General features: G+C 42.2%; 1 protein-coding gene across 1 annotated transcript; it reads right to left on the bottom strand.

Annotated features, from left to right (window-relative positions):
- Positions 1 to 3,523: 3,523 nt before the first annotated feature.
- On the bottom strand, positions 3,524 to 20,545 carry LOC127696301 (PRAME family member 12-like). Its single transcript, XM_052198869.1, has 2 exons — positions 20,259 to 20,545; positions 3,524 to 4,091 (listed from the first exon to the last, which is right to left on the bottom strand). Exons 1-2 carry the CDS (start codon positions 20,543 to 20,545, stop codon positions 3,524 to 3,526), a joined length of 855 nt encoding a protein of 284 aa, XP_052054829.1.
- Between the last annotated feature and the right edge of the window lie 222 nt (positions 20,546 to 20,767).

Genomic DNA, 20,767 nt, shown 5'->3' with positions numbered 1-20,767 from the left:
AAAGCTTCACAATCCACATTACTTTACTGTATATCAAAATTAGCATATTTAATGATTTTTAGTGTAAATATGAGGCTTAAGAAAACATGTTGCTACCATCTTTCAGATAGAATGTGTTTCTATTTAGTTTGCAGTAGGCAACATTTAACTGTGAAACATATCTAGCTCCCTATCTATCATTTCTTTGGGTTTTCATTAATTCATTTGTGCATTCGCTTTACCACCTGATCACATCCTGAAGTTGCTTTCTTCCCATACCTACCCTGTGACCCTTTCCCCCTCATTTCCTGCTCCCATTCTCCCCAGAGAAGAAGAGGCACACATGCCCTACCCCCAGCAGTTTCCACAATGCCCTGGCACACCAATTTACATCAGCTCTAAATACATCCGTGCCCACTGGGGCCAGACAAGGAAGCCCAGCTAGGGGAAAAGTTTCCCATGGAAGGCCATGAAGTTGAATAAGAGAAACCCTGCTGTCTGGTTTTTATGAGACATGCAATAAGCCCATGATTCGCATCTTCTCCATATGTCCAGGGAGTCTAGGTCTAGACCTTGCATGCTTTTGATGGTGGGTGGTTCAGTCTCTGATAAACCCCAATGAGTCCAGGAAATTTGGTTCTCTTGATCTCCTTGTGGTAAATTGACACCATCTGACTCCCTCAATCCTCCTTTTGACTTTTCCCCTACTCTCTCTGAATTCTGCCTAATGTTTTGCTGTGCATATCCTTCTGGTGCCACCAGATGCTGGATGAAGATTCTTGTATGACAGTTATGCTAGGATTCTGTTCTTAAGCACAACCAAGTATCATCAGGAGTGTCAGAGTTTGGCTTTCTGACATGGGTTAATCCTCATGTTTCTCCAGTCTATAGTTGGCTATTCTTTCAAACTCAGCTCCAGGTTTATACCTGCACATATTGTAGGCAGGGAAAATTTTAGATGGAAGGTTTTGTTGGTGGGTTGGTGTTACCTTCCCCCCACTGGAAATCCTGCCTGACTACAGGAAGTGGCCACTTTCAGTCTCCCTATAACCAGCTCCTGAGTTTCCAGCCAAGGTCACTCCCATATACTCCCAGGAGCCTGCCCCATCCTGTGTGTCTGTCTTGTACCTGAGATGCCCCCAAATGGATTGTATTTCTCTCTCCCAGCACAGTGGAGGCGGCTCCTCCCAACACACTTGATTTCCATACCTCTCTTTGTGTCCCATACCAGCACTCATACAGTTCCCTCTGATCAACCACTAGTAATATACGTTCTATTTACCTTACCTAGTGAGATTCAATCATCTTACCTAGGACCCTAATCTTACTTAGTTTCTTTGAGTGTTTGGATTGTAGCATGCTTTTCCTGTAGTCTATGGGTAATATCCATGTATTAGTGAGTACATAGCATGCACATTCTTCTGGGTCACAATGACCTCACTAAGAATGGATATTTTCGAGTTCTATCTATTTGCCTGAAAATTGCATTATAATCCTTATTTTTAATATATGATTAATATTCTATGACAGAAATGTACATGATTTTCCTTATCCACTCTTCAGTGAGAGACAGGTGGTGTGCTAACAGTTTCTGGTTATTATGAATAAAGGTGCTATGAATGAAGTTGAGCAAGTGTCCTTGTGCTATGGCAGAACAAGTTTTGAGTTTATGGCCAGGAATTGTATAACTGGGCCTTGAAGTAGAATTATTTGTGATAATCACCCAGCTTGATTTCCAAATATGGTGTGCAAATTTACACACTCACCAGAAATGCAAGATTGTCTCCCTTGCTCCAAATCCTCACCTGCATGTGCGCTCATTTCAGTTTTTATCCTAGCCATGCTCATGTGTAAAGGAAGGAATCTCAGACTCCTTACAATTTGCATTTTCCTAGCAATGTTGGATATTTCCTTAAGTATATCCTGGCAATTAGAGCTTTCCTGTTGAAAATTCTTTGTTGAATTCTGTACTCCATTTTTATTTTAAATGGAGTATTGGGTTTTTGATGTCTAATTTCTTGAGGTATTTACATTGTTTGATATCAACCCTCTGTCGAATGTACAGCTGGTGAAGATAATTTTGCCATTATTTAGGGTACTGTTTTGACCTACTGATGCTTTTTTTGCCTTACTGAGGATTTCTACTTTCTTGAGGTCACACTTGAAAAGTATTGGTCTTAGTGCCTGATCTATGGGTGTTCTGTTCAGGAAGTGTCACCTTTTACAATGAGTTCAAGAGCCCTGACATTATTAATGATAATCTCTTCACCCAGCCACTGACAAAAACAGATGCAGAGACCCACAGACAAATATTAGACAAAGTTCAGGGAATCTTGTGGAAGACTAGAGGGAATATTGAAGGAGTCAGAGAGTTCCCGGACACCAGAAGAAAACCTACAGAATCAACCAACCTAGTCTCATAAGGGCTCAAGGAGATTGAACCACTGGAGCCCAACATTAGCTAGGCTGCTGCTCAAAAACTAAGCTCAATTAATACACCTGAAACTTCACATATTCTCTTCACAGTGTGCTGCAGGGGAAAATCATTGGAGACACACACAACTCAAGCAAACTCAGTTTAATAAATTAGTTCATTTTGTGAAATATTTGTGAAATGGAGGGCTTTTTAAGACTTTTTCATTTTGGTGTATATGCATATGTATTGTGCATAATGTGTAAAAACCAGGATCCACAGATATCTGAAGAGATGGACCTACCACCTGAAGCTTGAGTTCCAGCTGGAGGCATCTGATGATAAAAGTGCTGAAACCAAACTTTGGCCCTCTTTTCTAGCAAAATGTACTATTAAAACAGGAGTCACCTCCTTTAATACGTGGGATTTGGCTTCTTTGATTGGTTGTCTGTCTGTAGAGCATGAAAGGAGTTTGCAGTGGGCAAGCATGGAGCAAGTTCAAAGGTTCAAAGCAACAAGGCCTGTGAAGTTGAATAGCAGGCAGGGAGAGGAGGGATGGGAAGGAATAAAAAAGAAGTGTGAGAGACATGTAGGTTGTTCTTATGAATTCTTCTTTAGCACATGCTAAACTAGAGATCCATATGTGAATCACCTTAGCTTATAACATTATCCATGTACCCAGGATTTTGAATCATTACATGTCTGGCATCCATGTGTTCATTTTGACTCTCTCCAGAGGGTATTTGTTGCAGAATGATTAAAGGTAGAGACTTTATGCTTGTTACACACCAGGAATGACATCTAAAAAAAGAAGCCTGGTTCTGTTTATTGACTTGACATTACAGTTCAGAACAAAAGTTGGCAAGTCCATTACAAAGCATCTCTTAATCTGTCCTGGCAGAAGTCACTCAAAACAGCCAAGTTGTCATCCTGACTCCACAAGTCCTCTGTTCACACAGTCCAACAGATTGTTTCCCATGCCAAGCTCAGCTTCCAGGATCTCAGTTCTTTTAAAGTCTTTTGTTTCCAAGCATGTATAAAGTGTCTGAAGTCACAGTCTCTGACCACCATGCATGAGAGATGTGTCCCAGTCCTGCCCGTTATTCACATCAGGAAGTCCTGTATCCGTGCTCAGTGCCAACCAAAGCAAAATCTCGCACTTTGGCCATAGACACAGCGCTCACCACATTTAGGACAATTATCTGTAGCAAAGGAGATGTTCTTGGGCTGCCTTATTGCCCTGAGAGTTTCCAGGAGCTGCAGACAAAGCTGGGCAAATCTTACTCTGGAGACATGAGCCAACCTATCATAGCACTCCAGATGGGCAGGGTATTGTTCCACATTCATCTTGCTCCAGTTGACTGTGTGCTCCAAAAGGTCCTTCAGGATGGGCATGGAGAAGCAATTGTTGTAGAAGTTGATCTTGGTGAGCTGAGAGCAATGTGTGAGGGCAGGTAGGAGGGCAATGAGCTGCGAGTCCTTCACCCTACATCCCTGAAAATCCAGAGTTTCTAGAGTATCTGCCACTTTTTGGAGGAGACATTTCATAGGCATCAGATCCAAATCTGTTAGAACCACACCTCTAATTTCCAGATGTTTTAGCTGAAAGACACTCTGGCAGTGGGAGAAGGAATCCAAATCTGACTGTGAAAGTTGGTAGTGAGTGACAGAAAGGGAGCTCAGTGGCGTCATCAGGTGCCTAGAGATGAAGGGGACCAGAGGGTTAGTTCTGGCAAATGGTGATGGAGAGCATGGGGTGGGCTTTTCAATGTCTTAGAAGGGAACAGGGACCCCAAGCTGAGTGTGAGCAAATGATCAAAGATATTATCTGAGATGCTTCCTTTTGGAATCAGCTTAGTGAAGTCAAACCCACACTTGATCTGCTGGCCATAGTCTCAAGCAGAAAACCATTATACCCTATAAAACCCAGGATAACAAGGAGGAAGTTTCATGCCAGGAGAGTCCTGACAGGATCTAAGGACATGACCTGTGGCCTCAGTCAATGCTGCATTGCACCCTGACCTCTCCACAGTCACTCATGCTATCATGTAGATGCCCACACTCCCTCTTGTCTCATGCACTCAGCCCTACTGAGGGTCAAGCATTTCACTCACGGAGAAGTAGGGGGAGAGGGAAGGCTGTGCCCACAGATCTAAGCAGACAGCTCACCTTCTCACATTGCTGCTAAGTCCCTCAAGATCTAAGTACATTCAACTCTTCCTGTCCCCTTTTTGATGGATTGTTTGCCTATGATTCAAAGAAGAATTTCAAGCCCTCCTGACCATATCTGACCTACTCCTTATCTCCCTTTTGTCCTCTGCTTCAGGCATGCTCATTTAAAACTTGGAATCACTACACATTACTTACATATTCTAAGGAGCCCCTAAATGTTTGTTCCCAGTGACTGACAGACAGGCATCCTGGACCACTAATCTTTAAAATGGAAGAGGAAAATTTGCTCTGCTAGCTGACCCAGTCCTCCATCCTTGCTCACCTGAGGACCTGATTCATGTGGTCTTTAAGGAAATGGACACCATTCATGGAGAGATGCTGGAGACAATTGAATTTGGAGAAGACAGATATGAACTCCTGGATATACTGCTCTTCTCTGTCTCCTGTCCTATTGGCAATCTTGAAGACGTTCTTGTAGAGGGGTGCCAGGAAGAGTTTGCAAAGATTTCTCATCTGCCCAAAGCAGGAAGCAAATTCGGCCAGCTTGTACAAATTCCACTGAGTGTTCAGTTCCAATTCCTCAATATGCTCTGGATGAAATATATTCAAGATCTTGCTGATAAAGTCCATGGGCAAAGCCCAGATCTTCATCTTTGCACAACACAAATGTAGGGAGTCCTTTCTCTGCTGGGCCCACTTCAAGAAGGCTGCTTGTGCTTCATCAAGGCATGGTCTGAGGCACAACTCAGCTACCACCTTCAGCTGCCTCCTCACTGCATATCTGGGAAGGACATTCACTACTGGCTTCTCATCCAAGGGCTCTGAAGAACAGCTATCGTCCTCTGTACCAGCCCATATGTTCCAAAAGGCATTGTGCACATTCCTCAGGTCCAGACCTGAAGTTTTCCCCTGCTGAGGGTGAACACATGTCAAGTATCAGCAGCCGCGATGACCCTCAGTATGGGTTCACTAAGTGCCTCTAAGTGAAATACGCCTCAGCCTGCCAAGCTGTATATTTTTTAAACAACAGTGCAATGTGCACACATGCATGCTGCACAATTTTCTCTGAGCTGCATGTGTGGCCCTGACCACTTTCCTTCCTCTAAGTTACTCATTATTTCTCCCTAGTCCCATTATTAATGGTTCTAGGAATGGCAGGGATAGATAGGCACATTCTACTGTGAGGCTGCTTGGATCAAAGCCCTAATCCACTGATAACTGTCCTTAGTCCAAGCACACAATAGCTATAAGGTTCCTGAATCACTGTCTGGTGACCCCATCAGAAGCCATTCGCAATAACCCCACAACCTCTACTGTGTACCCCACATGGTCTCTTAGATAATACTTGACCTTTGCTCACCTGGGGTGAAACCCTTTAGTCAGTCGCATGTCTATTCCATCTAGCAGAGCTTGCAACATTACCAGTTTAGGCGTCTTCATCAATGCCCCCACAGGGAGACAGGGGAAAGTCCAGGCTGCCAACATTGCCTTTATAGCTTGGTTTGTCTGCCACTGAAAGCCTCCTTGAACAGTGCTGGGAAGAGTACAGAGGGGAGATCCTCCAGAGAGGATATGGCCAAAGCCTCATCTCTCACCAGAGACTGAATTGCCATCTTCTTGGGTGTGGCTGCGGTCTGAATACTCATCTTCTAAAGTTTAGAGTCAAAAGACTCCTGCCAAGAAGTCAGAAAGGAATACACGTTCAAGACAAACTTAATACAACTTCCTCAACATTATATCAACCACTAAGCTTCTAAGCTAATGCTCTAACAGTAACAGAGAAATCAATTTGCCTGTTTAACCTAAACTGGTAGTGGAAAGAGAGGCTCCCGCAATGATAATGTGGAAGTCTTTATATCAAGCAAATATTCACATAATTGTCAGATCAAAATATTTTATGTAGGACCCTTTCTCAAAAACAAAATAAAATTTCTCAAACCTATGCAAACAAAAAGAAACCGAGGAAACAAACATACCAATGTAAATCCATGAGTTATGGATCAAGATTAATTCCCAGAAAACAGAATGACTTCAGAGCATTTCTACAATATTGAATCTTACCTGAGTCTGGGAAGTAGAATATGTCCACAGAGCAAACGTGTGTGTAAAAGAGGCAATGGAAAAGCTAAGGCAAGACACATGAGTAAATCACATGTGTCATTTCAGCTATATGATGTGGAAGGATATCAAAGATACCTGGCTTACAGGTCTACAGTGTAATCCAGGGTCTCACAAAAAATTAAAGACCATTACAGTGAAGGGGAAACATGAGGGAGCATTTTAATCAGATTGTCTGATTTGGAGCTTACCTGGAGGCACATGGCCAGCTCTAAGAGAGTTGGAACAACATACAGAATCCTTGTCTCAAACAGTTATATCAGGCAAAGTAATGGAATATATGCATAAGCTACCATGGGATATTATTGGTGATGAGGCTAAAATTTCATTTGCAATGAAACCCAAGATCCTCAACATGTTCCTCTTAAGGAGTCTGAATTTCTCTATATCAAACTGCATGACCCAAGGAAAAAAATGGTTTACATACCAGTTGAGCAATGCAGATATGTTGCCAAATCCCAGCCGAATCAGGAGTTTTCCAAGATGCAAGCCTCTGATTGTGATATGTGGCTCCATGGAAGCCTTTATATACATCTCTGCTTGCCCCTCCCTATTGTAGCCACACCCTTCAAACCCAAACAGGAATTGGATTTCCTGGTCTAATGCACACCCTTTAAATTATAGATCAACATTGTAATCATTTCACTCATTGAATCAGAAGGACTTGTGATAACAAATTTCCCACTCATCGTCATTCACACACACAAACATACCCAAAAGTTTCTTGGATAAATACAAAACCTTCCATTTGTTAATACACCATATAACACCATGTGGGTACATTTATTCCTTCATTTGCATAAGATCTATTCAGTTTTCAAGTTGTACCAGTGACCATGTCATGCTCTGAATCCAAGGTTGTTTTAGAGGTCCAATTCTAGGAATCCTTCAGCCTCAGAAACCTTCTTATGGCTAGGATTATTGTTATGAATAACTATTTCTTGTTTGATTTTATTCATGTGACCAGAGTTTGCATCAGTTAAGGGTTTAATCAGTTTTTGATGAGAGACATGACATAATTGGAAGATATTCTTTTTCACTGGATTTGGAACAGATTGCTATGTCAGAGACAGGAATATACATTGAAGCTCAAGGAATGAAGTGGATGCTCGGTCAATAAATTTCAGCATCATCCTCTCTAGAGGTGGTGCCGGAGCATAGCTTGACCACATTACTATACTAGCCAGGGTTCTGCATGTACTCAGATTGTCGGGAGCTACCCCACATACAGGAATTCTCCCTACAACACTCTTTGCAGCAGACAAGATGGGGCATGCAGCAAGGATGCTGGGACATCCCTGAGATAGGATGCTCAGTTCATGGTCATGTTCATCGAAATTGTAAGCCGTAGTATTGTGTGATCTCTACAAAGCCTGCTTCCTAAATGGACGAAAGCAAACAGAAAAAGGAGGGTGTGAGGGAGATGGTGCCCTTGGCTCCCAAGGAAGCAGAGAGTAAGTCAACTAGGATCAGCCAAAAAGCCTTCCTCAAGGAGATGTAATCTAGAGTGGGACGTGGGCTGAAGGGTGGCTTTAGAAAGTGTGAGCACCTGTCAATCTTCTATTCCTATCATCTATGTGGTGGCTTGAAATGATCTGTGATTACAGTTCCAGGCAATCTGAAACCCCATTCTGACTTGCTAGGGCAGCAGGCCTGTGAGGGTTATCCATTCCTATTTGTACACAAGCACCACTACCCATAAAATCAATCATCTTAAAACAGCTGCTCTATCTTGGGTTTTGTGGCCACACCTTTAATCCATCCCTTCAGGAGTCCAAGGTTGACTGGGTCAGTGAGTTCAAGGCTACCCTCATCTGAATAAATAATTCAAAAACCAGTAAAGCCTATGGAGTGAGGATCTGTCTTATAATTAAACCAGAGCTGAGCAGGGTAGCACAGACCTATATCTCAAGAGAGGCAGGGGCACCTTTGATGTTGAGGCCAAACTGGACCACAGAGTAGCTTATGGGACATCTAGGGCTCTTAAACAATGAAACCCTGCCCCAAAACAACAAAACAAAGAAACACATAAACAAAGTGTAGTTTACTAGATGGCGCAGGTACAATCCTTAAAACTAGCATTAGGGAGGTAGTAGCAGGTGAAGGACTAAGGTCAAGGTCAGCATGTTGTTCAGACTGAGTTTAGGAAGAAGGAGACATGTTAAACAGACAATCCCTTTCAAAAACCAACCAAATAACCAAACAACCAAACAACCCAAAACCAGACAAGCAATCAAGCAAAGCAAAAATTACCCAAAACACAATTCTAAAAGAAAATCCTCCAGAGAGCTTAAGGTCCAATGAGATGGCCCAAAGAGCAAGAGCACTTGCCACCCAAGTAAGTGCTGAGTTCAGTAATGGGGCCATCTGGTGGAAGGAGAGAAACCACTGCAGTTTTGAGTCCTCCCCCATCTACAGGCATGGTCTGCTGCTGGTACACCAATATGCAAATGAAGCAAGACAGTTATCAAGTACAGAACAGCATGAGAGCTGATCCAGGAAGTTGGTGAAAGAAAGCTTCAGGAGACTGAAGAAGGATGGCTCCAAACTGACTCTAACCTAGCCGACATAATGTGATTCTGTCTCACCCAACCAAATACCAATAATTGTAGCTCAGTGGTAAATAGGCAGCTCTGTCTCTTTTCCTAGTTTTCATGAATGATACCCAGTGAAGTTTCTAATCCTGTTGGTCAAGAGAAAACAGGTTTCTCCAAAGAGCTAAGGATGGCTCTAGGGAAAAGCAAGGAGAAATCCATACTGGAAAGAAAGAATTTCAGTGTAAATTGGGTCCAAGGTAAAAGAGACATTGAGCTGGATGGCACTGATGTCCAGGGAATTAAGGAGCCTGGGGGCTACCACTGAGCTTGATAAGTTACTCAGCACTATAGTTCTTAATGGAAGAGTTAAAAGTACCTCTGGTCAAAGATAAAGATAATGACTCATTTTTACTGGGGCTGATAAATTTCCAGCCTTAGACACAATGTAGGCTTTTGCCAAAACACCCAAGGGTGGGAAAGGGGCTTTGTTCAGGTCCAGGCTCTGTACTCAGTGGGAGGGAATAGATTCCAGATGCTATTATATTCCTGCAAGCTTATTTGGAGAGATTTTCTGTGATTGACCTGTGTCCCTCTGCGGAGCATGTCCTGGATGTCCTTGAAGAAGTTCATGCAAAGGGTGGGGCACAGTAGATTCTTATGTTTGGTCTGTATGGTTTCTCCAAAGTGCTAGGAGCCCTGTCCTGGTGACTTTGGCCTTCTGTTGCATGATTGTCAGAGTAGGAGGTTGGGGAGCCTGGCAGGTTATCTTGTTTTGGTTTGTTTCTTGTTTGTTTGTTTATGTGACTTCTGCCCTTGAGGGTTTCCTCTGGACTTGACTGAGGATGGGATCCTGCTGCTAAGCCCTGTTCTTTCTCTGGCCAACATACTCCAGCCCCTTTGCTGATCTGGTGCTCTGAGATATTATTCTGGTAGCTTGCTGCCCTCTACCACCAATGAATGTGTAGCAGCTGCTTCACAGTTGTGACCTTAGAATTTAGCCACTCACATCTTCCTTGCACACACAATTCCTTTCTGTTGTCACCCCTGAGCTACACCTGTAGGAACTTGGAAGGAACATTGTGTGACTCAGAACACCTGTTTGCTGCCCAAAGCTGTGAGCTACCATTAACTTCCTTGATTGTCAATTGGATTTAACAGGCAGAAGCCACAGACTACAGGCTTGGAATCCAGTGGAACTTCTGCGAACAGCTTCTCCCAACATTTTCTTCATAAATGTGGCTATCACAGGACACTGGCAACAATTAGGCTTGATCCTCAACCTGTGAATATCTGTTAACTTTCTTCCAGAAGTGCCTAGTGAGTAATCTCAGGGGCAGGCTTGCCAGTTCTAAGGTTGTGAAGAAACTGTCCTTAAGACTGGGGCTCACCTTAAGGAGTCACTGGCCTTCTCCATGTTGCAGGTGCTCTCATAATCAAGAGTGATACAGCTCACAACCTTCAAGTTTCTAGGACTGTTCTATATTATTTCTCACATTTGGATACTGAGATCCTTTCCTGTATTGAACCCCAGCACTAATTTTATGGCTGCCTAGATGAAAGAGTTTCCATCTATAACCTAGGCTACATGCAAAGTAAAGAGTCCATACCTCTGCATCCTTGTGTGGTAAGAGCCTTTTACCTCTCTAGCTCCTGTCTTGTTGGCTTATCAGTAGACTATGTGCCAAGCTGATCCTTGATCATGTTTACCTCATATTTACTGAAAGTATGGTTCAGCAGTTAAGAGCACTGGGGATACAGGACACAGAACCTGCAACATATAAGCAGGCAAATGAACGTCATGTATTCGTTAGAGAATCCAGTACTCTAAAATGCTCAGTTACATCTCCATCCCCTTTCCATTGCTTTTCCTTTACTGAAAATAATTTTTTCATCAAATGTGTTGTAACCCAAGGAAAATGAAGGAGAAGGCCCTGGTCCTGGAAAAGCTCAATATAGCAGTGTAGGGGAATATCATGGCAAGGAAAAAGGAGGGGTTCGATTGGGGAACAGGGGGCGGGAAGAGGTCTAATGGTACTTTTGGGAGGGGGTGATCCAGGCAAGGAGAAAACATTTGAAATGTAAATAAAGGCCAGACAATGATGGAGCACACCTTTAATCCCAGGACCTGGGAGGCAGAGGGAGGCAGAATTCTGAGTTCTTGGCCAGCCAGGTCTTCAGAGTGTATTCCAGGACAGCCATGGCTCTACAAAGAAACCCTGTATTGAAAAAAACAAATTCAAAGCCCTCCCCCAAAAAGAAATGTAAATAAAGAATACATCTAATTTTAAAAAAAGAAAAGAAAAGAGAGGAAAAATAAAAAATGTGCAGTGGGCAGATAGTAAAATAAAATAAATATAAACTTAGCTATTTGTATATGTAGCATGATGTCTGACTGAAACAACATTGTTTGAATAATTTACATATGTTAATTATCAGGTATAAGTATGTACTAACAGTAGCCACAAAGCTTCACAATCCTCATTACTTTACTGTATATCAAAATTAGCATATTTAATGATTTTTAGTGTAAATATGAGGCTTAAGAAAACATGTTGCTACCATATTTCAGATAGAATGTGTTTCTATTTAGTTTGCAGTATGCAACATTTAACTGTGAATCATATCTAGCTCCCTATCTATCTTTTCTTTGGGTTTTCATTAATTCATTTGTGTATTCACTTTACCACCTGATCACATCCTGAAGTTGCTTTCTTCCCATACCTACCCTGTGACCCTTTCCCCCTCATTTCCTGCTCCCATTCTCCCCAGAGAAGAAGAGGCACACATGCCCTACCCCCAGCAGTTTCCACAATGCCCTGGCAGAGCAATTTACATCGGCTCTAAATACATCAGTGCCCACTGGGGCCAGACAAGGAAGCCCAGCTAGGGGAAAAGTTTCCCATAGAAGGCCATGAAGTTGAATAAGAGAAACCCTGCTGTCTGGTTTTTATGAGACATGCAATAAGCCCAAGATTCGCATCTGCTCCATATGTCCTGGGAGCCTAGGTCTAGACCATGCATGCTCTTTGATGGTGGGTGGTTCAGTCTCTGATAAACCCCAATGAGTCCAGGAAACTTGGTTCTCTTGATCTCCTTGTGGTAAATTGACACCATCTGTCTCCGTCAATCTTCCTTTTGACTTTTCCCCAACTCTCTCTGAATTCTGCCTAATGTTTTGCTGTGCATATCCTTCTGGTGCCACCAAATGCTGGATGAAGATTCTTGTATGACAGTTATGCTAGGATTCTGTTCTTAAGCACAACCAAGTATCATCAAGAGTGTCAGAGTTTGGCTTTCTGACATGGGTTAATCCTGATGTTTCTCCAGTCTATAGTTGGCTGTTCTTTCAAACTCAGCTCCAGGTTTATACCTGCACATATTGTAGGCAGGGAAAATTTTAGATGGAAGGTTTTGTTGGTGGGTTGGTGTTACCTTCCCCCCACTGGAAATCCTGCCTGACTACAGGAAGTGGCCACTTTCAGTCTCCCTATCCCCAGCTCCTGAGTTTCCAGCCAAGGTCACTCCCATATACTCCCAGGAGCCTTCCCCATCCTGTGTGTCTGTCTTGTACCTGAGATGCCCCCAAATGGATTGTATTTCTCTCTCCCAGCACTGTGGTTGCGGCTCCTCCCAACACACTTGATTTCCATAACTCTCCTTCTGTCCCATACCAACACCCATAGAGTTCCCTCTGATCAACCACTAGTAATATAGATTCTATTTACCTTACCTAGTGAGATTCAATCATCTTACCTAGGGCCCTATTCTTACTTAGTTTCTTTGAGTGTTTGGATTGTAGCATGCTTTTCCTGTAGTCTATGGGTAATGTCCATGTATTAGTGAGTACATAGCATGCATATTCTTCTGGGTCACAATGACCTCACTAATAATGGATATTTTCGAGTTCTATCTCTTTGCCTGAAAATTGCATTATAATCCTTATTTTTAATATATGATTAGTATTCCATGGCATAAATGTACATGATTTTCCGTATCCACTCTTCAGTGAGAGACAGGTGGTGTGCTTACTGTTTCTGGTTATTATGAATAAAGGTGCTATGAATGAAGTTGAGCAAGTGTCCCTGTGCTATGGCAGAACCAGTGTTGAGTTTATGGCCAGGAATTGTATAACTGGGCCTTGAAGTAGAATTATTTGTGATAATCCCCCAGCTTGATTTCCAAATTTGGTGGTCAAATTTACACACTCACTAGAAATTCAAGATTGTCTCTCTGTCTCAAATCCTCACCAGCATGTGCTGTCATTTCAGTTTTTATCTTAGCCATGCTCAAGTGTATAGGAAGGAATCTTAGACTCCTTACAATTTGCATTTTCCTAGGATATTTCCTTAAGTATTTCCTGGCAATTAGAGCTTTCCTGTTGAAAATTCTTTGTTGAAGTCTGTGCTCCATTTTTATTTTAAATGGGGTATTGGGTTTTTGATGTCTAATTTCCCCCTCATTTCCTGCTCCCATTCTCCCCAGAGAAGAAGAGGCACACATGCCCTACCCCCAGCAGTTTCCACAATGCCCTGGCACACCAACTTACATCGGCTCTAAATACATCCGTGCCCACTGGGGCCCGACAAGGAAGCCCAGCTAGGGGAAAAGTTTCCCATGGAAGGCCATGAAGTTGAATTAGAGAAACCCTGCTGTCTGGTTTTTATGAGGCATGCAATAAGCCCAAGATTCGCATCTGCTCCATATGTCCAGGGAGCCTAGGTCTAGACCATGCATGCTCTTTGATGGTGGGTGGTTCAGTCTCTGATATACCCCAGTGAGTCCAGGAAACTTGGTTCTCTTGATCTCCTTGTGGTAAATTGACACCATCTGACTCCCTCAATCCTCCTTTTGACTTTTTCCCAACTCTCTCTGAATTCTGCCTAATGTTTTGCTGTGCATATCCTTCTGGTGCCACCAGATGCTGGATGAAGATTCTTGTATGACAGTTATGCTAAGATTCTGTTCTTAAGCACAACCAAGTATCATCAAGAGTGTCAGAGTTTGGCTTTCTGACATGGGTTAATCCTCATGTTTCTCCAGTCTATAGTTGGCTATTCTTTCAAACTCAGCTCCAGGTTTATACCTGCACATATTGTAGGCAGGGAAAATTGTAGATGGAAGGTTTTGTTGGTGGGTTGGTGTTACCTTCCCCCCACTGGAAATCCTGCCTGACTATAGGAAGTGGCCACTTTCAGTCTCCCTATCCCCAGCTCCTGAGTTTCCTGCCAAGGTCACTCCCATATACTCCCAGAAGCCTGCCCCATCCTGTGTGTCTCTCTTGTACCTGAGATGCCCCCAAATGGATTTTATTTCTCTCTCCCAGCACTGTGGAGGCGGCTCCTCCCAACACACTTGATTTCCATAACTCTCCTTGTGTCCCATACCAACACCCATAGAGTTCCCTCTGATCAACCACTAGTAATATAGATTCTATTTACCTTACTTAGTGAGGTTCAATCATCTTACCTAGGGCCCTATTCTTACTTAGTTTCTTTGAGTGTTTGGATTGTAGCATGCTTTTCCTGTAGACTATGGGTAATATCCATGTATTAGTGAGTTCATAGCATGCATATTCTTCTGGGTCACAATGACCTCACTAATAATGGAAATTTTCGAGTTCTATGTCTTTGCCTGAAAATTGCATTATAATCCTTATTTTTAATATATGATTAGTATTCCATGGAATAAATGTACATGATTTTCCTTATCCACTCTTCAGTGAGAGACAGGTGGTGTGCTAACTGTTTCTGGTTATTATGAATAAAGGTGCTATGAATGAAGTTGAGCAAGTGTCCTTGTGCTATGGCAGAACATGTTTTGAGTTTATGGCCAGGAATTGTATAACTGGGCCTTGGAGTAGAATTATTTGTGATAATCTCCCAGCTTGATTTCCAAATTTGGTGGTCAAATTTACACACTCACTAGAAATTCAAGATTGTCTCTCTGTCTCAAATCCTCACCAGCATGTGCTGTCATTTCAGTTTTTATCTTAGCCATGCTCATGTGTATAGGAACTAATCTCAGACTCCTTACAATTTGCATTTTCCTAGGATATTTCCTTAAGTACTTCCTGGCAATTAGAGCTTTCCTGTTGAAAATTCTTTGTTGAACTCTGTGCTCCATTTTTATTTTAAATGGGGTATTGGGTTTTTGATGTCTAATTTCTTGAGGTATTTACATTGTTTTGATATCAACCCTCTGTTGAATGTACAGTTGGTGAAGATATTTTTGCCATTATTTAGGGTACTGTTTTGACCTACTGATGCTGTATTTGCTTTACTGAGGATTTCTACTTTCTTGAGGTCACACTTCAAAAGTGTTGGTCTTAATGCCTGATCTATGGGTGTTCTGTTCAGGAAGTGTCTCCTTTTACAATGAGTTCAAGAGCCCTGACATTATGAATGATATTCTCTAAATAGAATCCTAGAATAACTATCCTTTGAGCGTTTTCACCCAGCCACTGACAAAAACAGATGCAGAGACCCACAGACAAATATTAGACAAAGTTCAGGGAATCTTGTGGAAGAATAGAGGGAATATTGAAGGAGTCAGAGAGTTCAAGGACACCAGAAGAAAACCTACAGAATCAACCAACCTAGTCACACAAGGGCTCAAGGATATTGAACCACCAACCAGAGAACATGCATCAGACAGACCTTGGTCACCTATACATATGGAACAGATGTGCACCTTGGCTTCCATGTGGGACCTCCAACAGCAGGAGCTGTTCTGAAGCAGACTTCAGAAAACAGGAGTAGTAACACTGGAAATATGTTGAATGTGACCACATTTTTATTGTTGTTGTTGCTGCTGCTGTTGTTGTTGTTGCTACTGCTGCTGCTGCTGATTTTGCTATTGTTTCATCAACTTGAGACAGATGTGGCTAGAGTTATCTGTGAATCAGAGGCTCTGTTGAGAAAATGTCAATTTCTATTATATGCAGGCAAGTTTGTGGAGAGCGTTTTCTTGATTAATGGCATTTGTGGGTGGTACAAGATTCCTGTCTGCAGAGACACTGATATGCAAAGGCCCTGGGTTGTATGAGATCATAGTCATAGCAATCTCCGCAGTACAAGCCGCCATTGCCTTCACCCCTGGTACTTTCTACAGTGCATCCCACTAGGGTCCTGCTTGAGTTTCTTCACTGATGTCCCACAGTAAAGGACTGGGACCTGAGATCTGTAAGAGGAAAGAAGTCCTTTCTCCTCAAGGTGATTGGATAGAATGTATTGTCCCAGATCAGGAACCTGACTAAGATATGATGCTCCAAATAAGATGCCATGTCTGTATTTACAGGGTACCTATATGATACTACATCCCTTATAGAGAGGCCTCATTTTGCAGGGACTATGTAGTAAGGACAGAAGCCCTATGCTCTCCCATTTTATCCATTGAGACTCTGCCTCACTTTGAATCTTGTTTCAAGAAGTGTTCACTTATTCAAAGGAGTCACTGAATTTACCCAACAGGCTCTTTAAGCCTAGGGATACAATAACTTAGACTCTTGTGGAAATTCCTTCTTCATGCTTTCTCTGGAAATTCCTTCTCTGTAGTTCATATTATATCGGCTCACATTAAGATGGTATTGGGATGATGACTAATATGAGCACATGAAACCTGAACTGGAGTGATAGCTTCTAGACAAGCACTGAGGGGGGAGGTGTGGATGGGTGATAAGAGAAGTGAAGGACCACCCTGCTGACATTACTTTGCAAGAACATCCCTCATGGAAGTCTTTTTCACATCCCTCTTGTTGATCTCTATCCCTGATGACAGTACTGTTCACATTCCTCCTTGTCAGTCTCTGCCTTGGTCCAGAAAAGGAGGCACTATTTTGAAGCTGTGTGAAGAAGCAGATCTATGCATCACTGTGAAAAGTAAACAGTGTGCCTTCAGATTGGAAGTCTACAACTATGACCTGAAAAGTCTAAATGTACAGTTGGATCCTAGTGATGCTGAACAAAAGGCCATTATGGCAAGAATTAGATTTCTATCTTGATTCTTTTATCCCTCTACAGCAACAAATTCATGCTCACCATTAGGGTTACATTTATGACTCAACAATTTAAAATTAAAAAAAGATCTTCACCAACCCTCCATCAGACAGAGGGCTAATATCCAATATATACAAAGAACTCAAGAAGTTAGATCCCAGGGAACCAAATAGCCCTATTAAAAATGGGGTACAGAGCTAAACAAGAAAATTTTACCTGAAGAAATTCAGATGGCCGAGAAGAACCTTAAGAAATGTTCAACATCATTAGCCAGTAGGGAAATGCAAATCAAAACAACCCTGAGATTTCACCTCACACCAAACAGAATGGCTAAGATTAAAAACTCAGGAAATAGCAGGTGTTGGCATATACCCAGAGGATTCCCCAGTATGCAATCAGGACGCATGCTCCACTATGTTCAGAGCAGCCTTGCTTATAATAAACAGAAGCTGTAAAGAACGCAGATATCCCTCAATGGAGGACTGGATATAGATAATGTAGTATATTTACACAATGGAATACTACTCAGCAATTAAAAACATTCAATTCATGAAATTTTTAGGCAAATGTTTACAACTGGAAAATATCATCCTAAGTGAGGTAACCCAATAACAAAAGAATACACATGGAATTCCATCACTGAGAAATGGATATTAATTAGCCCAGACGCTCTGGATTCTGAAGAAACAATTAGCCAAACAAATGATTCCCATGAAAAAAGAAGTAGGGGGCCATGATCCTGGAAATGCTTGATCCAGCATTGTCGGGGAGTACCAGGACAGAGAAAAGGGATGGGGTGATTGGAGAATTGGTGGAGAGAAGAGGACTAATGGGGCATATAGGGAGAAGGGAACTGGGAAAGAGAAAAGCATTTGGAATGTAAACAAAGAATATAGAAAAGGGAGAATAGATATAATTCATTTTAAACTCATTAAAATTTTACTATCAGATTTTAAAATCTCCTCACCAGATGAGATTTGTGTCTACACTGGAGTTTTGATCATATTTTCTCATAAGGCTCTTAGGCAAGAATGTTCTCCCAGGAAATTGGGAGCCAATGCTGGCTTTTTGCACTTCTGCCCAGATAACCATGGATATTATAAGAACTGTCATTCTGGGTACCTGCCCACCAAATCTTAAGTCAACTCATGTTTCCTATTCTTACGACTCACTTGTTTGAAAGGCCTATTGGGGGAAGAAGGACCCCATCTGTTTATCAGGTCTATCAAATCTCAGGCTCTGATCCTTAATAACTGCTGTCATCAGAACCCTAACATGAAGCAATTTAAGAGAGAAAGGGAGTTCTTTAGCCAACGGTTCTTGGTATGCTCTCCCACACATTATTATGGGAAAGGAGTGAAAGAAGGGGAGAGGCCTGGCCACAGTGCATCCAAACAGGAAGCAGAGAGAAATGAATGTGCAATTCAGCTTGATTTCTCTTTTTTATTCAGTTCTGGAGTCCATTCCATTAGATTGTGCAACTTCCATTCAAGTAGGTTAACTATTCTATTCAGACACAGGTTTCAAGAAACACCCTCAGGTGAGTTTCCATAGAAATTCTAAATCCCACCAACATTTTTAGACATCACACCAAACAAACACCAGAAGTAGACTAGTAAATGTTTTGATTGTCATTGGGAGGAGGTGTAAGGCTTTGACAAATTTGTCAACTAGACAGGTTTTAATTGCATCAGATGAACTCTCTGGGAATTCAGGACAATGAGTTTCTAGATTTTGCAAGTGTGGTGGTTTGAATACTGGAATACTACAAAGTGTAATATTTTTTCTCACCTGTGAGGATTACAATCCCTAACTTGCTAGAGCTCCAAGAGATCAAATCCTTGGATATATTAAGCGTCTTTCCTCCAACTTCAGTTGACTTGGAAGGTTGGAGGCTTACCTGGTTTGAAGAGTTCTAGGACATCCAAAGCTCCACAGAGAAACTGTGTAGAAAACAAAACAAAAAAAAATCAAACAACAATAACAGAAAAAGAAACATTTATATAAGAGCTACGTTTGTTATCTTGGTGTGATGTAGATACATTAAGGAAACATATCTGCTGGTGTTGTGAAAAGAGACATTAGGCCCACCTCTGAACCACTAAGATACACTGCTCTTCTCTGTCTCCTGTCCTATTGGCAATGTTGAAGATGTTCTTGTAGAGGGGTGCCAGGAAGAGTTTGCAAAGATTTCTTATCTGCCCAAAGCAGGAAGCAAATTCAGCCAGCTTGTACAAATTCCACTGAGTGTTCAGTTCCAATTCCTCAATATGCTCTGGATGAAATATATTCAAGATCTTGCTGATAATGTCCATGGGCATAGCCCAGATCTTCATCTTTGTACAACACAAATGTAGGGAGTCCTTTCTCTGCTGGGCCCACTTCAAGAAGGCTGCTTGTCCTTCATTAAGGCGTGGCTGAGGCACAATTCAGCTACAACCTTCAGGTGCCTCCTCACTGCATATCTGGGAAGGACCGTCACTACTGGTTTCTCATCCAAGGGCTCTGAAGAACAGCTATCGTCCTGTGTACCAGCCCATATGTTCCAAAAGGCATGGTGCACATTCCTCAGGTCCAGAACCTGAAGTTTTCCCCTGCTGAGGGTGAAACATGTCAAGTATGAGCAGCTGTGATGACCCTCAGTAAGGTTTCACTAAGTGATTCTATAGTGAAATACCCCTCAGCCTGCCAAGCTATATATTTTTTAAACAATAGTGCAATGTGCACACATGCATGCTGCACACTTTTCCGTGAGCTGCATGTGTGGCCCTGACCACTTTCCTTCCTCTAAGTTACTCATTATTTCTCCCTAGTCCCATTATTAATGGTTTTAGGAATGGCAGGGATAGATAGGCACATTCTACTATGAGGCTGCTGGGAGCTAAGCCCTAATCCACTGATAACTGTCCTTATTCCAAGCACACAATAGCTATAAGGTTCCTGAATCCCTGTCTGATGATCCCATCAGAAGCCATTCACAATGACACCACAATCTCTACAGTGTACCCCACATGGTCTCTTATATAATACTTGACCTTTGCTCACCTGGAGTGAAACCCTTGAGTTATTTGCATGTCTATTCCATCTAGCAGAGCTTGCAACATTTCCAGTTTAGGCATCTTCATCAATGCCCCCACAGGGAGACAGGGGAAAGGCCAGGCTGCCAACATTGCCTTTATGAGCTTGGTTTGTCTGCCAGTGAATGCCCCCTTGAACAGTGCTGGGAAGACTACAGAGGGTAGCTCCTCCAAAGAGGATATGGCCAAATCCTCATCTCTCACCAGAGACTGAATTGCCAGCTTCTTGAGTGTGGGTGCGGTTTGAATGCTCATCTTCTAAAGTCTCGAGTCAAAAGGCTCATGCCAAGAAGTCAGAAAGGAATACATGTTCAAGATGAATTTAATAAAACTTCCTCAACATTATATCAACCACTAAGCTTCTGAGCTAATGCTCTAATAGTAACAGAGAAATCAATTTACCTGTTTAACCAAAACTGGTAGTGGAAAGCGAGACTCACACACTGATAATGTGGAAGTCTTTCTATCAAGCAAATA

Source organism: Apodemus sylvaticus, chromosome 11 (assembly GCF_947179515.1).
Source record: "Apodemus sylvaticus chromosome 11, mApoSyl1.1, whole genome shotgun sequence".
Taxonomy (NCBI): Eukaryota; Metazoa; Chordata; class Mammalia; order Rodentia; family Muridae; genus Apodemus; species Apodemus sylvaticus.
Note: the sequence above shows the minus strand (reverse complement) of the source record. Positions and strands in the feature narration are given on the sequence as shown.

Bases quoted from the DNA above. Each gene is read 5' to 3' on its own strand.
- LOC127696301 (XM_052198869.1), bottom strand. From the start codon at position 20,545: ATGAGCATTCAAACCGCACCCACACTCAAGAAGCTGGCAATTCAGTCT. The intron at 4,092-20,258 runs GTGAGCAAAGGT...CTTCATCTCTAG, and splicing joins ACTCAAGGGTTTCACTCCAG to GCACCTGATGACGCCACTGA.